Source organism: Plectropomus leopardus, chromosome 24, assembly GCF_008729295.1.
Source record: "Plectropomus leopardus isolate mb chromosome 24, YSFRI_Pleo_2.0, whole genome shotgun sequence".
In the NCBI taxonomy this organism is placed as follows: domain Eukaryota; kingdom Metazoa; phylum Chordata; class Actinopteri; order Perciformes; family Serranidae; genus Plectropomus; species Plectropomus leopardus.
In genome coordinates, this window is record NC_056486.1 from 8,767,182 (window position 1) to 8,783,665 (window position 16,484).

At 44.3% G+C, this 16,484-nt stretch overlaps 1 protein-coding gene across 2 annotated transcripts; it reads right to left on the reverse strand.

Moving 5' to 3' along the window:
* Positions 1–811: 811 nt before the first annotated feature.
* On the reverse strand, positions 812–16,100 carry zc3h13 (zinc finger CCCH-type containing 13). 2 transcript variants are annotated; one of them, XM_042513021.1, is made up of 20 exons: positions 15,941–16,100; positions 14,177–14,356; positions 13,942–14,045; positions 13,630–13,744; positions 12,991–13,102; positions 12,662–12,828; positions 12,357–12,505; positions 11,348–11,548; positions 11,092–11,247; positions 10,292–10,731; positions 9,712–10,206; positions 9,384–9,629; positions 8,306–8,780; positions 7,289–7,485; positions 5,119–6,342; positions 4,284–4,937; positions 3,916–4,059; positions 3,534–3,734; positions 2,491–2,654; positions 812–1,777 (listed from the first exon to the last, which is right to left on the reverse strand). In XM_042513021.1, the coding sequence occupies exons 2-20, from the start codon at positions 14,345–14,347 to the stop codon at positions 1,577–1,579; spliced, it is 5,616 nt and encodes a 1,871-aa protein (XP_042368955.1). In that variant the 5' UTR covers positions 14,348–14,356; positions 15,941–16,100; the 3' UTR covers positions 812–1,576. The 2 variants fall into 2 exon arrangements, with proteins under 2 accessions (XP_042368955.1, XP_042368954.1); XM_042513020.1 differs by having other exon boundaries at positions 12,976–13,102.
* Positions 16,101–16,484: the final 384 nt, after the last annotated feature.

Genomic DNA, 16,484 nt, shown 5'->3' on the forward strand with positions numbered 1-16,484 from the left:
GAGGTTTTTGGGGTTTACAACTAGTGATGAGACACCTGCTCTATTTTGTCTTAAACTGAATTTAAAGTGTTGTGATCTTCATAATTTTTGAATATAGTAATCACTGTGACATCTGTTCACCTCTTTTTTGTTTTGGGCTGGCCTTTTTATTTTATGGTGTACCACATTTGCTGCCAAGATTATTTCATTCATATGTAATATCTGTTATGTGTCCCCCCCATAAAAAAATATTTTAATGTCTTCATGTCATAAAATCAACTGTTTTCTCAATTACACATGCTGTCAAACACCAACCCTGAAGTGGTTTTGGTTATAAATCAAATTCAGCACTTACCTCAAAATGCAGATGGCTGTATCTATCAGCTGTCCTCACAGCTCGTTTATTGAATTATTTTTTATAAGCTAACACTGCATCTGGATTCCTTCAGGTCACCAGCTGTCCTCATGTGTCAAACTGTCATTACAATATAAAAAATGGCATTCTACATTTATTTTACAGTAAAAAAAAATAAAAATACAGAGTTAAATCAGGTAACTTGCACATCTCAAAACTGACCTTTTCCCCTAGACAAAATAAATATGCAGTAGGAAGATAGTGAGCTACATGTGAGCCCAATTTCTCCATGTTAATGTCACTCAGGTTTCATGTCACAGTTGCACGGCCGGGAGGTGTCATGTTGAGGATAACAGCCTTTTCCCCCACTTTTATTAGCTGTTTGTCCATTGAATTTGTGTCCAAGCCCTCACAGCATGCACCACCTGCTCTTTTCAAGCGTCACTTTGACCTACTGATACAACCACATCCCAGAGGTTCACTTTATCCACCTGTGCAAGTCTTTTTATTGGGACTCAGGAGCAAATTAATTATCCTTTCAGTCATTTTTAAAAATCTAAGCAGTCTATTGTCTTTTCCTATTTGGCTCCTGTTTGGATGTGGAGTGGTTAAGGAGAGGAGTTCCACATGGCAGTGTTGCAGATCTGCAGTCTATAGTGTGCTCAGTTCACTTCAGGGAGACATTGCCAAACCATTCAAAACAAACACATCAAGCAAGAAGCAATAATGTTTACAGTTTAAAAGAAAATGACATTCAATGGAGGAATAGTTTGGCAGTGCTTATTCACGAGAAACATTCAAGTCCCTGCAGGATGTTTCAGTGTTGTTTGTCTGACGTAAACACAAAATAGTAAAAACATCGAGTGTTTTGAAGGCTGAACAGTCACTTCATACAAAGCAAAAGACCCGTTACAGAAATCAACATCTAACCATTTTAATGCACAGTCGGAGTAACAAATGAACACCAGAACAAAACATCTGATCTTGGTTAGGTAGGTGGACGAGACAATTAAATCGCTGCTCTAAAACACTGCAATGCACAAAAAACATGTTTCTCATACATGGTTCACCTCCACAGGCTAAATGTCCGGTAGTCTATGGCACAGCACTTGCAGATCATTGAAAAACATGTAAAGCGAGTCACAATTTTCCTTAATTACCTGTCATTATTAAACGTATGAAATGAAATGAGTCAGGGAGGGTTTGGGGACACGTTTTCATGACTCATAAAACCCACGTCTCTCAGGACACACACACTTCAGGCTGCGCTGTGCTCAGCTTACTGCTTTCAGCTGGAGCCACCTCGGCTGCCGGTGGCGGCGCTGCGTCCGACCTTTCTGGCCCCGAAGCCTGGCCGGCCATGGTCCTTCTGAAGAGACGCATGCTCATCTGCAGCAGCTCGTTGTCCACCACGGGCGTAGTGGGGTACTGCTTGGTCAGGCCCTGGAGAGGAGAAGTCGATTTAAACGTGTGTCTTTTGAAGTATTCCTACAGCTTAAACAAAGTTAAATCTATTTATTCATTCATATTTGGTTTATTTGTACATTTCAGTGTGTAATTTACAAAACAGAAACAAAAACCCATGATGCACTTTCTCATTATACTTCTACACATTCCAAGAACAAACAGGTGCAGGAAGAGGAAAAAATACCAGCAACTTTCTTACTTATAACGAAAGCTACTGTAGATACAAAGGGCCAGCCTTTCTGTATTTATTTCTTTTTTCACAAATCATATCAAATTTAGCAATAACAACAGAAGCAATAAATTAGTCATCACAACATTACTGCTGCTCAGAAAGTTCATGATGTCCCATTATTTTTCTTTATATCTTCTTTTAAATATCTCATAGAAACTTTTTTTTTTTTTTTAAATTACCAATTATTTTGGGATCTTACGATTTTTGAGATGCTACGTCAGAAAAAATATCCTACCCCCAATGTCTTGGCATTTTTAAGAGTTTTGAAAGATTGATTTTGGACATTTTAACACAAATTGATGCCTTTTTAAAAAAAAAATAGATTTATGAATAGAATGCCTTTTAAGACTTTTTAAGGATCTGTGGGAAACCCTGTTTTTACCATTACAGTTATAAAGTCTCCACAGTAACTGCAGAATGAAATTTATTGTCTTATCAGTGACTGGATGACATCTACCTTGTCATTTTTCAACAGCTGCCGGCGGATGGCAAAATCCCTGCGGGCACACAGGGCCTTGCAGCAGGGCCCGAGGTTCCTCAGTAAACCTGCCCTCTCCACCCGCCTGTTCAGGGCTGCCATGTTCAGGGCGCCGAGGTCGTGCTCAAACAGCTTGTCGGCATCTAGAAACATAAATGTGGACATAGTTTTAGACGTATGGATAGCACAAAAAAGCAAACAAAAGGAAAGCAAAAAAGAAAAAAACACTGATGTTAAAATAACAGCAACCTTGACACTTTCACACCACCAAATTCTAATCAGTTCATCCTGAAGTTCATGTGGACAATTGTGCCAAATTTGAAGAAATTCCCTCAAGATGTTCGTGAGATATCGCATTCATGAGAACGGAGCGGACGGATGGAAAACCTGAAAACATAATGCCTCTGACCTCGCCTATTGCTAAACTCGATTCTTCAAGTTTAACGGTTATTTTTTGGTTGATGTTTGTTCAAGTGTCTGTTTTTCTGATAAGTTTGGTTTTAATAAGTCATTAAAACACAAAAAAAGAGGATTTTTCACCATGACTGACAGTTGTTACAGCTAAAAAAATAAAATAAAATAAACAAGGAAAAAATGTTAAGGAAATTATATTTATAATTATTCTAATTATATATTTACAATTATTTTATATAATAAAAAAGGTGGTTTCTTTTTTTTTTTTTTTTTACATTTTTAATCACTTTTTCAGGTAATTTCTTGTTTGCCTTTTATTTTCTTTTTACTAATTTCTTGCTTATTTTTGAGCCATGTCTTTTGAAGTTGCTCATTGCCCTTCCCTTCCTTTTTGAAAAAAAAACCAAAAAAAAAACCAATTTGCTCAGGTTCCAAATGAATTAATACAACACAGTCTCTGGCTTTTGATTGAGATCTACAGTCAGCAAAAACACATTTTTTAAGTTATTTTGCAGAGTTCGCCCACATTAGCACATAGGGCTAACTTGGCTTATTTACCTTATTACATACAATGTAACCTTAGGGTTCGATGATGTCACCACGCTCACCTTTGGGGTCGTCCAGCTCGGACTTGCACACCTCTCTGACCTGCTCCAGGAGCTCAGGACCAGCGAGTCTCTTGGAGATGCCCGCCCTGAGGAGCACGGCCCCTGGGGTGAAGCGCAGCAGCGCTGCCCCCGCTGCCCGGGGCTCCTGCTTCTGTTTGGGCATCAGGCTGGACCAGTCCACATCTATGACGTCCAGAGGACCTGGAAACATGGCATTCCTTCTTAATAATCTTTTTTTAAAATTTTATTAAGAATATCTTGAGTCTTCACAGAGCTTATGAATTTCAGATCTCTCAGATTTCAGCCGTCAAGCAGAATATTTTTTCAAAATAAAAGAATAATAAATGAATGTACACAACATTTCCATGGTTTTTCCTGGTACCTGTAATTTTCTCTTCGTCCTGCTGGTCCTCTTTTTTCTGACTGTCAGCCAGAATTTCATCCAGCTCATCATCACTGATCGGTTCATATTCCTCTCCCACAGACGCCACTGATTGGCCGTCGTCCTCTTTCCCGTCATCGTCTCCTGAGAACACAGCACATAAAAGATTTCTTCAAAACCTTGTTGATGAAGGATTTTAGGAAGTTTCTTGGATTTTAGGACATTTCTCTGTTTTCAAAACGTTTCTAGGATTTTAGTATATTTCCAGAAATTTGGGACATTTCTCAGACTTAAAGATATTTCAAGGATTTTAGGATATTTCATGTTGGAAGTTTAGAAATCAAGCGTCGGTGTTTGGATCTTCTTACCGTCGATGCTGTCCGTCTTCTCCAGCTCCCGTTGCTCTCCCATCAGATGGTGACTGTTGCTCGGTTTCTCCGGCTCTGGAGGACTGAAAGCTTCCCTCGGCAGCAGAGGCTCATAGTCACTCCTCTCCTGTCTCATCATGTCCCCTCGCAGGTCTCCTCTCATATCCCCCCTCAGGTCCCCTCGTCCTGGGGCCCTGGGGTCCGCGTGGGGAGGCAGGTCCATCATCATCATCATCCTCTCCCTCTCTCGATCGCCGCCTCTGTCCCCTCTGACGTCTCGCTCTCTCTCCCGTTCATGCTGCTGAATGAGTCCTTCAGGAAGTAAGCGATCCCTGTCCCTGATGTCCCGCTCCCTCAGGAGAGGTTCACGTCCAGGACGCATCAGAAGGGGCTCCCGTCCCCTGCTCGGCCAGTCTCTAGGTTCGGGCTCCCAGTCTCTCTGTTGTTGTAGCGGCTGCTGGAGGAGCAGGGGCTGCTGCTGCTGCGTCTGCTGCTGAGGTCGCAGGTCCTTTCGGTCTCGATCCCGCTCAAACGGCTCCCTGTCTCTCTCTCGCTCTCGGCTGTCGTAGGAGCCGGCGCGGGACCTGGACGGGGCTTGTCTCTCAGAGTCAGGAGAGCTGCGCCTCGAGCTGTGGCTGCGGGAATCCTGACGGTCTGAAAGAAAACAGAGACAGACATCAGTTAGGATCAGAGTTCTTGTTCTTACTTGCTGTGCATGGGGGCCACCAGGACATTAGGTACTTAGCTCAGACCCCATTTGCTCAGGTTTTAAAGGGTTAATTTTGTCTCTGGCAGTAGATTTTACAGAAGGTTGAGAGAGTGAGTGTTTATGTACCTGAGGAAGTGCTGCGGCTTGGCTCTCCTCTCCTCAGCTGGTCGATCCGTGACTTCCTCTCGGCCCCTGGAGGTTCACTCACGACGGGCCTCTCCCGCTCCCTCTCTCTCTCCCTCTCTCGTTCTCTTTCTCTCTCTCGGTCCCGAGAGTTGGCGCCCTGCAGCCTGCCCCGGCGTGGTCGTGGACCTTGCGGGTCGTCTCGATGCGCTGACTCGTTGGACGGTGACCGCAGGCGTCTGGATGACGTGCGGCTCTGGTTGCTCCCCATGCTGCTGCTGCGCGTCTGCTCCGGGGGAGGTTTGCGGAGCAGCGGCTGGGACATGAGGGGCTGCGGGGTCAGAGTCTGCAGCAGTAGCGGAGGATCCTGGGAGAGCAGAGGGGCGATGGGAGGCGGATTGCACCGCTCCCTGTCCCTGCCCACTCTGGGACCACCGCCTCTCCTGTGAGGCTCAGCAGGAGCCCTGTCAGCAGGAGCCAGCGGTGTTTCCAGTAGTCCTCCTCCTCGGTCTGTGACCTCCTCATCTGACCAGTCGCTGAAGTTGTCCATCTTGGACAGCGGGGACGGCTCTGCGTTGCTTCCACGATGATCAGGCCTCATCGAGGGCGGTGGCGTCCGCGGTCCTCTCTTCCTTTTGTTGTGTGGCTGAGGGGCCGATGACTCCTCATCAGACACATCCGACTCTCCTTCTCGTGACCGTTTCCTCTTTCGGTCAAGCGCCTTCTTCTTTGCTCCTTTCCTGGGCGAGTGTAGCGGTGGAGGTCCATCTGTAGGACCGCCGGCTGGAGGCTCTGGGTTGAAACGATCTCCTGCACCAGCCACCACCTCCTCTTCTTTGCGACCCTTCTTCAAGCCCTTCCTCTGCGACTTCTTCTTTTTGCCCTCCTCGTGGGACTGGGAGCCAGCGGTGTCTCTTTCTTCGCCACCAGTGGCGAGGGCTGAAGAGGGAGGCGGCGTGATCTCTCGCTGGTCTCTACCTCTGCTGCGTGAGTCAGATGCGGTGTCTGTGAGGTGCTCGCCTCGTCTGTCACCTCCTCTACTCCGCTCCCCACGAGGCTCCATGTCCTCGTGGCGGCTGCGTGGGTCCCTTTTGTCCCCGGCTCCTCTACGCTCCTCATCCTTCCAGTGACTTGGCTTCTCATCACACTGAGCATTCCTCGGCGGAGAGCGTAGCAAGGGCTCCTGGGGCCGCACCACCTGGCTCAGCAGACGATGCTTGTCTGCACCTGCACAGAAACAGGCACAGAACGCTTTAGGCATCAATGTCAAATAGTTTTGAAAACTAAATGTCTCTTTGTGTAATTTTTGGGCCATATTTTGAGGCTCTTCATGGAGGGAATTTTAACATGATTAACACTGAGTTCTCACACACTGTCACGGAGAAAATTTCACAACCTTTCCATGACTTTTTCATGACCTGAAATATGTTTTTTCTTTCCCCTCTTGCCCAAAGGGTTTCAAAGACGATTCAAACTCTATTCGAACATATTTTTCTCTATCCTCCCTGACATGTTCAAAAGCCGCTGGAGATTTGAAGTCCAACCATTTCTGTTTTTACAGTTTCTGTCTACTATAAATGGTTTCATTTTTGCAATTTTTAAAGAAAACATGCCTTTAAAAAAATTAAGAAAAAGCAAAAAAAATGCCTTAAGTTTGAAGTCTTCTAAGTAATCACCAAAAAAGGAAAAAAAAGTAGCCAAAGTTTTTTCAAAAAGGAAAATAAATCACTAAAAACTTCAAATTCAGCCATGATTTGACATGCCTGGTGGGCAGACAAGGGAGAAGCCGAACTCAGGGAGAAAAAGAAGAAACTTTCATGATGAACAAGTCAACAAAAACATAATCATAAAGTTCTAACAGGTATATTAGAGCCATCTTATTGCGTCAGCTACAGAAAATATATTGATCGTTGTGTAACATTAATGTAATTTAATTTTTTACACACAATACATTTCCATGATTTTCCCAAAACTTTCAATGATTTTTACTAGTTCCCTGACTTTCCTAGGCCTGGAAAATGTGATTATGAAATTCCATGACTTTTCCAGGTTTTCAATAACTGGGAATCCTGTTAACAGTGTATTTCCCTTTCACAAAGAGTGTGCCTGCTGTATACAGGAGGTGCATTTCCCAGTAAACAGGAGTGTGTCCTTGCAAAAAGAATTTCCCTACTGTCAGATGGAGGCGGACACACTGGGCTGGGGAGGAGGGGCTGTGGGTGGAGCTTGGCCTGCCCTCGGCCAATCGGGCGCTCACTTTTCTCTTCTGCGCTGTTGTAGCCGTCGCTGTCTGCCGGACTGAGGTCCCGAGCGGCTCGCTTAGGCGAGCCTCGGGGGCTGGGGCTGCTCTCCACCCTGGGCCTCTTACGACTAAAAGGAGAGGAAAGTTAATCGAATTAACGCCTTGCTCTTGTATGCCTCTGCGAACCAGCACATCTGTTCCTGCATGTCAACATAATCACTGTGTTTCAATGGATAAAATGCTACTGTATTTTTCAGAGGTAACCCTCGTTAACTCATTTACTTTGTGTATTAATATCCAGTTTGAGTACCACGATCTAGACTTAATAAAATGGGGGATCCTGCTTTAACCATTTTAGCTCCAAAGCTGTAGAAGAAACTTCCCATTAACATCAAATCAGTCGAGTCAGTTCCTCAGTTTAAACGTTTTTAAAAACCCTCCTTTACAGACCGACATTTGTATAACTGTGCATAATATGTATAAAAGTGTGTATATGTATGTGTTTGCATGTGCAAGTATGTACAGTAAAATGTCACTAATGTATGAGTTTATGTTAGCATGTGTGTATGATTATGTGTCTGCATGGATGCATGTGTATATGTGTGTATGAAGATGTATGTATCTATGTATATAGATGTGTATATATCATATTTGTATGTATATCATTTTTTTTGTTATTGTTTTAGAAAGTATACACTGAAATGAGCAAATAAACCAAATATGAATGAACAAATATTTTGGCGAATGATGTTCTTTCACCTTGTTATTTAATATATCGTTTTGTGCTGTATTGTGAGGCACTTTGTAACTCTGGTTTAGAAAAGCACTACAGAAATAAAGATTATTATTACTCTTTATTTTCGCTGCTGTGGTGGAGTACAGTAGAGGTAAATCATATGTGTGATGGTGATGAAAACTTGAGAATAATGTGAATAAGCTGGTACATGCCTCGTCTTGCGGTCATCCCGGGCGTCTCTGACGGAGCGGTCGTCCCTGGAGTCATCTCTCCTCTCCCTCCTTTCCTCTCTTCCCCTCTCTCGCTCCTCCCATTCCCGCTGCCTCTCTCGCTCCCGCTGCTCCCTCTCTTTCTCCCTTTCCCGCTCCTTTCTCTCCCTCTCCCTCTCACGCTCCTCCCGCTCTCTCTCACGCTCCTCGCGCTCCCTTTCCCTCTCCCGCTCTCTCTCCCTCTCACGCTCCCGCTCCCTCTCCCTCTCCCTGGCCCTGTCCCTCTCTGCCTCCTTCTCTCGCTCCCTTTCCCTCTTTTCTTTTTCTCTCTCCCGCTCTCTGTCCCTCTCTCGCTCCCTATCGCGGGTCCTGTCGTCTCGTCTGTCATCTGCTCTGTCTGTCCGGCGCTCGTCCCTCCTGTCGTCCCTCTCAGACTCCTCTGATCTCTGGTATCTATTTGGGGAGGCTGCTCTTTGATCTGGAGAGAAAGAAGTTAAAAAGGTTAGCCAGACAAATTTCAAATAAACTGTCAAAAAGTGCGCTCCACAGCAGGGATACTCAGCTTGCTTTGCTTGAGGGCCACTTTTGCAAAATGACAGGAGGCCAGGGGCCAGGGGATGTGAGGACATTTCTAGGACTTCAGGATGTTTCTAAAATGTAAGGACATTTCTAGGATTTTAGGAAGTTTGTAGGATTTGGGACTTTTCTCAGATTTTGGGACATTTCTAGGACTTAAAAGGTGTTTCTAAGATTTAAGGACATTTCTATGACTTAACAATGTTTTTTGGATTTGGGGACTTTTCTGGGATTTTAGGACATTTCTAGGATTTTGGGACATTAGGGGCTCCGTCAGGGGGTGCAGGGGATCCTCCACTGGCATTTTTTCTGGATAACCAAGATCTATTTTGATGCTGTTTTATGCACTTTGACACCTTGTGTATATTAAAATTACAAAAACAATTCCCAGTAAGAATCTTTTTTTTTATTGTGAATTAGAAAATGGTTGCAGGGCCATGAGTTGAGTTTCACTGATCTAAATGCGCTTTGATTAAAATAAGACGAGGCAAATCGTAACCCCCACCTCTATCTCGGTTGTCTCTGCGATCCCGCTCACTGTGCCCTCCCCTCCTGTCGTATGAGGAGTCTCTGGCCTGCTCCCCTCGCCTCTCCTCGTAGCGATCTCGGTCTGAACCCCTCTCAGAGCTTCTTTCGGTTGCACTGCGATCTGTGCTCCTCTCCGTGCTCCGTTCACGTGCTGCACTGCTCCGTGACTCCCAGTTGTCGTGGCTGCTTTCCATTTGGGAACCCCGGGAGTTTCTGTTTGAGCCTGAGAGGAGATAAAAGATGATTTCAAAAAGAGACACCGCGAGTAAAGATGCAGTGGTTACAAAAGTAAAGTCAGTTCTTGCCTTTTTCAGATGTTTCATTAGCACGCCCTCTCCCTCGCCCGTTCCTCTCAGCTCTGTCTGTCCTGTTCTCCGTCCTTCCATCAGTTCTCCCTCCATCCTCACGTCCATGTCCTCTCCCATAACTCCTGTCATCTTGCGCCGGCTCCTCCTTCCTGTGGCTGTCAGTCCTCTCCCTGTCTCTGTCCTTCTCCCGCTCTCTGTCCTTATCCCTCTCCTTCTCCCGGTCCCTCTCTCGTTCCCGTTCGCGGTCACGACGCTCCAGCGACTCTCGGCTGGAGCGGGTGTCCGTCCTGCTCTCTCTGGAGTCCTTTACGTCCCTGTTGTCTCGGTGGTCACGGGAGTCTCTGGTTGTTTCCCTTCCTCGGTCGCGGGCGTCCCGTCGCTCACGAGCATCTCTGTTCTCTCTGTCGTCACGAGTGTCCCGAGATGAAACCTGTTCAGAGTCGTAGTCCCGGTCGTCACGGAAGCTGTCCTTATCTCTCTTGCTGCGGCTTTCTATTTGAAAAAACGACACAAAGCTTAACAACTCGTCAAAGGAATAATTTAAAATTCACAACACAGTACTTGAGCAATAAGTTACCATCTCTGCGCTCATGTCTGCGCTCCTGGGCAGGCGGACTCCTCTCTCTTTCACCACGGCTCCTCTCACGGCTCCTCCCGCGGCTCCTCTCACGGCTCCTCTCGCGGCTCCTGTCGCGGCTCCTCTCACGGCTCCTCTCGCGGCTCCTCTCACGGCTCCTGTCGCGGCCCCTGGAGCGGCGCTGGCTGGGGCTTGATCTGTCAGATCTCCGGTGAGGCGAGGAGGTGTCGTGGGAGGCGGGAGGTGAGCGAGAGCGCCGAGAGCTCTGAGGGGAAGAGGCAGAGGCCTGGGCTGCTGCGCTGCGGTGGTAGGTGGGAGAAGACGAGCGCCGGCGACGAGGAGAAGAAGAGTGCCGCTGGGCAGAGGAACCAGAGTGGGAGGAGGGGGAGTGGTGGCGGGGCGGAGTGGGAGTGCGCTGATGGCGGGGAGGGGAGGGAGACCTACGGTGACATAGGACAGTTATTTCCTGGCAATTACTGATTAACCCTTTGAAACCTGAGCAAATTCTTGATTTCTTTAAAACATAGACAAAAGGCAGTGAGCAACTTATACTTTCTTGCAATTTGCAAAGCATTCATTTCGAAGTTGCTCATTGCCTTTTTCCCATGTTTTTGAAAAAGTAGTACCAATTTGCTTAGTGCTAAAAGGTTTAAATATTTGAAAGCAGGACAAGAAAATTATGTCGATCCAGGTTTTGAAGGGTTAAACTATACTGTTATGAGCATTACCAACTAATACCAAAGACCTGGTACATTAATTTTGTAGGGATTAAACGTCCTCTCAGAGGCTCACAAGCTAACCTGCGCGGAGGAGAGGCCTTATGTGACGAAGCTTTCGGTGAGACGGATTTCTTCCTGGCTGGAGGTGAAGTGCCTCTAGAGAGAGATGACACACTACCAGAACGCTCCTCTGATGTCACTGAGCGCTTGGCCTTGTGGGAACTGTCTGATCGGTCCCTGTAAACAACACAGGGATGTTTAAAAAAAAAAAAAAAAAGGATCCTATCCTAGAGTCATATTATTAGTTTCTATTCCATTACTTAGATCCAAACTTTACCTGCGTTTCTCCTTCTTCTCTTTGTGTTTTTCCGTATCTCGCCCCCGATCTTTCGCCTCCTTCTGCTTCTCCTCAGACTTCTCCTTGTTTTTGTGTTTGCCTTTGTGTTTCTTCCCCACCACAGGGATGTCCAGAGGGACTGGGGGAGGAGGACTGGGGGTACGGGGGCCTTTCTTCTTACTGTGGCTGGCTTTTGAAGGCCTGGAGGGAACAGGATGTAACACACGAGTCACATCATCCTCAAATATAATAATTCTCAGTGACTTCTTGTTTCCCAGATGGTCTAACTTTCGAACAAATTTCACTGAAATCTGGTGAGTAGTTATAAGACACCATGCAGCTATAAAACAAGCGCAACTCCTACTTCATTTTTTCAATAGTCACTTTTGGCCCACAGCACAAAAAACAGCCTGCAGAAAGAACTGGGGATTTTAGCTCGCTGCTTTTATATGTCATCCCTCAAAGCAAGCCGTCATCAGTTAAGACACCTTTAAGCAGGTAGCCATGTCATAGTAAGCTGCATTTACACTGCTTTCTCAAGGCGGGAACATCACACTGTTAGTAAGTATATAATGTCTGATTGCAGAAAGCCACAAATATCCGCAAACTAAGAAAAGAATTAGGTCCAGGAGCTCCTTAACCTTCGAGCAGAGGACGAGATCAGCCACCATATAGCAGAGACAGTAAATGATTGTTAATGACGTGTTATGCATGCCTATGTTTATAAGGTGCTGCTGATGCATATGTTATCTGTTATGCGAGAGGCGAACGCTTGTGTGTCATGCCTCCTTTGATCGCGGGATGCTGTGATGCAGTGATTATTCACACACACACGTCGGTATGTTTTGAGTAAAAGTGCAGGGGCGGTGTAAAGGGGAGACTTTGTTGCGGTCCTATTGTGCGATCTCTGTGTAAAAGTGGCTATTGCGACATGAATCCCGGCTGTACTGGGCTGCCAAACCAAACAGAGCCGGCCCGTGCCTGTTGAAAAGCAGCACTGGAGTCCTACCTGGTAGATTCTGAGACAGGAGAGGACACTGATGCCTTCTTCTCTTTCTTCCCAGAGCCTTGGCCTTTGGTTCCACTTTTATGTTTTGGAGATCTGCTGGACTTCCTGGATGGCGGGGAATCTTTCTGACTTATCGGCTCTGGAGAGGCCTGAGAGACAGAGACAAGAGATCAGGTTGAAATTCAAATCAGAGTCTCCGACAGACAGTAGGGTCAATGAGCTGGAGGAGGTGATACTTTAGAGAGCACTTTTAGGCTGAAAACTCATTCTGTTCTTTGAAATCCAAACAGAGACCAATTACATACTTTCGGCACGACAGCGGCTCTGGTTTTGGTGGGGGTCTCATCTTTCTTGATGACAATCTCCTCCCTCTTGTCCAAGTTCTCCTGCTCCAATTTCATCAGCTCACGCTGAATCTTCTGGCGTTTCATCTCCAGGGATAACTCGTAGTCGTAGTCACCGATATCTGAGTCTTCAAGTAAAAACACGACAAAAGAGACCTCTATAGGAAAGTCCGAATTTTAAAATCTGTCAGGTCAAAACCCTGAGTGAGGTTATTTAGTTCTTTCCAAATAAGAGAATCAAATGAACGTAAAAAAAAAATCATCAGGTCACTTACTTGGAACGAGCTTACCTTCACGGTTAGCTTCCCACTCTGTGGGCTCTTCTTCACTGGCTGGGGTGCGCTCCTTTGTGATCTTTATATCCTCCTTTTCCCTGTGTCGGCCTCTGGAGGAATCTCTCTGCTGTAGATGGGTACAGACACACACAGATATTAATATGACATCCACGTGTTGCATCACATCCTGTGTTTATTGTATAGAGCAGCGATTCTCAACTTGAGGCCAGATTTGGCCCCAGATAGGGTGCCAGAGAAGGAATCATTTTCTAATTCACAAAAAAATACAGTGATCCACACTGGTAATTGTTTTTGTACTTTTTTGTTTAGTATTCATAAGGCATACAAATAGAGCTTGTTTGTCAAAAAAGTGCCGGTGGAGGATCCCCCGCACCCTTAACAGAGGTTCTTGCTTAGCCTTCAATGTCCTCAAATCCTGGAAACATCCTAAAAAACTTCCTAGAAATGTCCTAAAAATCCTCGAAACATGTATGGCGATGCTGCAGCTTAAAAAAATAATTCAGAGTCAAAATTATCTTCACATTCACGGTCAGCAGGGGCACCACAGCCCTTTTTCTTCATTTAAAATCAGTCACACAGTCACAAATAGATTATTTCTTCAAAAAGGAGGGAGTGAAGAAGCAGAGGACTCACTCTCGCTGCGGGGGATGTGGGCTCTTCGAGGTCTCGCTTCAAGTTTTCTGGGTCAACATCCTGTCTTTTATTCTTCATCCTCTCCCGCAGATCACCTGTGGGTCTCTCGGCTGACCTGCTCCATCACACAGACAGAATTACACAAAACTTATGGGCCAATAATGTAATGCTTTGATGTGGATCAGACCATAAACAACAAAGAAAATTCAATTAAAAACTGCACAAAAAATTATAGGAGTCATGCGTCACAAAAGTCCTTACATGGAAAGCCTGATTTCCGAAATGGGTAAAAACTAGAAAAAGCTATCTTACCGACTAAAGCTAAATCCTTTGCCTCGTGGCTGAGTTCCATGTGTGTAGCGACAAGTGTTGCCGTAACTGCAATTACCGGTCTTCAGCCAATTTCTACAGTGACTCTGAAAGACAGAAACAAACTAAAATGAGAGAAATATCACAAAGATACAGAGAGGATCCTAAGTTCAGTATCAAATATGACCACAGACCACAAAATAGTATGAAAGTATTTTGAATTACATGTTATACATACATCAGCAGCATTACTCCCAGTGCTGGGGCCGAGTCTCTCGAACACACTGGGCCGGCGGGAGGGGGCGGCGGGGTTGCTGGTGCTGCTGGTCGTCGTGGTGCTGCTGCTGCTGCTGCTATCAGATATGGTTTTTGAATTCTCCACTGTTACTTTCCGCCTGATCTTGGACATTCTGCAGGACTGGAAAAATGACAAACAATGCTTAATGAAATGTCTGCAGGTAATCGTCTGCATCAGGACAACACTACACACACGGAGACATAAGCAGAGATGTTAAATAAATAGTTATATAAAGTCAGTGCCCCATATTTGCTGTGGAAGAAGGTTAATAACAGTTACTGATCTACATCTTCTTCAAGAATATATCATTAATATTAAGGATGGAGGGGAAAGAATTGATACCATTACTTTTGTGTGACAATATTGTATCTATACACAAACTGATACATAAAAGTGTTTTAAAATTATATAAACAATGAACGTTACAAATACAAATAAACTTTTCTAGCTGACTACAATACTACAATCAATGGCTTTTTCTGTTCACTGAATCTGCTGAAAGAAAAGTGAACAAACCAAGGTAAACAGACGGAAAACTTTATCTTATTAGAAATTTTTCCTTTGGGAGCATCGGCTAGAGTTTAAAAAGGGTAATAAATTGCAATATACAGAAATATATCCTACTGCAATACTCTGGATATTGCAACATGTTAAAGCCTTTAAAACGTGGTGTAACATCACTTTTATGCTGCATTCAGATGCCTTTCAAACGCATTTAAACCTGTGGAACCACAGGAAATTGTTTTGATTTCTTTCTTAAAAAAAACTTGGTAAAAAGGCAGTGAACATTTCAAGAAATGTCCGAAACTTGCACACAAAAAATGTCAACAAAACGATAATTCTATTATGACACATTGTAATATGTATGTTAAAGAAAAATGTGCATTTTTAAAAAAAAAAAAATTCCCCCTTGTTTTAAGGCTTACTTGTTTTTACTTCTCTTTTTATGCTTACTTTCTAGTGATTTTCTCATAAGTTTTTAATAATTTCTTGCTACTTTTTGGGCCATTTCTTGTTGCTTATTGCCTTCTTCGGGTGTTTTTGTGATAAATCAAGCCAATTTTGTTCCCATCCCTATTGAACATACTAAACGGTCAAGATCAAATAACCCAAAAAAAAATTTCTTTAAATTTGGTCCACAAAAATGTCTTTGCTGTGTAGCAACACTGCCAGCGTTGCACTGCCAGCCCTGAATTCATTCATTCATTCATTCCGAGTGCAGGGCTGCAGGTTTTAGCAACCTATTTTGCAACTAATAAAATGAATTTAATGTATCAGCTCTCTTGAAAGACTATAAAATTTAGACTCGGCTGCCTGCAGCTCTCTGTAGCGACATATTCAAAACATAAACACATGCAAATTGCTCGGCCTGTTGTTGTCTGTGCAGCTTAGTTTTAGCCTCTAGCGTGTTAGCTTCATGTTAGCTTAAGTTCTTAGGCAACTACGCGACTTTACTGCTATTGTTTACATGTCTTACAGTCATACATCGTGTTGGTGATAATCAGAATTTCAGTCGGTTAACAACTGCCGTTACTTATATTGTTTTCTTACAGCTAAAAACGAAACAAGTGAACGGAGGCTCATGCTAAAGTTAGTTAACCAAGGAGCTAATGACTTCATGTTTTATCTTAGCGCGAGGGCCTTGAAGCCGCCTCTCGTCGCGAGCCTGCTAAAACACTGTGAGGATAAATAAAGTCGTCTTACCCAAGATATTAATTCGGCGTCGCATCTACTTTAGTCCAGGTAGTGGATTCAGCACTTGTAGAAATAACAAGGCTTATTCTTTAAAATCTAAGGCAGAAACTGCCCTGAGTGCCTTCATATTGGCGGAGGGTGTGCATCATACTGGAGCTGTCCTTCTTCTTCGGTGGTGGTTTGCAGTTTGTACCTTCTTCGCGCTTTTATTTTTTAGTGCCTCTCAGACTGCTCCGCCATGCACATATCAGGATAACACTATCTCTCATTTAAAAAACGTGTATTAATATGACTTATTTTAACGGTGGTAATAGACGCGGTCAGTACTCAGTTCACTTTTAGAGACATTGTTTGTTGATCGTGTCTTATTTTGAAAGTTTTCACCGGAAATGTTTTTGTGCTTGTAGTTACGTATTGTGACCACTAGTGGTCAGTAAAGTTTATGGTGATCATTTAATAAACTGTTTATAATTCGATTAATTTTTATAATATATTTTGGAAAGAAAATACGACAGACAAAAAATATAATCGTTGTTTGCATTCAACGTCACAA

Bases quoted from the DNA above. Each gene is read 5' to 3' on its own strand.
- zc3h13 (XM_042513020.1), bottom strand. From the start codon at position 14,347: ATGTCCAAGATCAGGCGGAAAGTAACAGTGGAGAATTCAAAAACCATA. The intron at 11,549-12,356 runs GTAGGACTCCAG...TGTTCCCTCCAG, and splicing joins CCTGTCTCAGAATCTACCAG to GCCTTCAAAAGCCAGCCACA. The intron at 6,343-7,288 runs GTAGGGAAATTC...GTTTCTGTGCAG, and splicing joins GTGTCCGCCTCCATCTGACA to GTGCAGACAAGCATCGTCTG.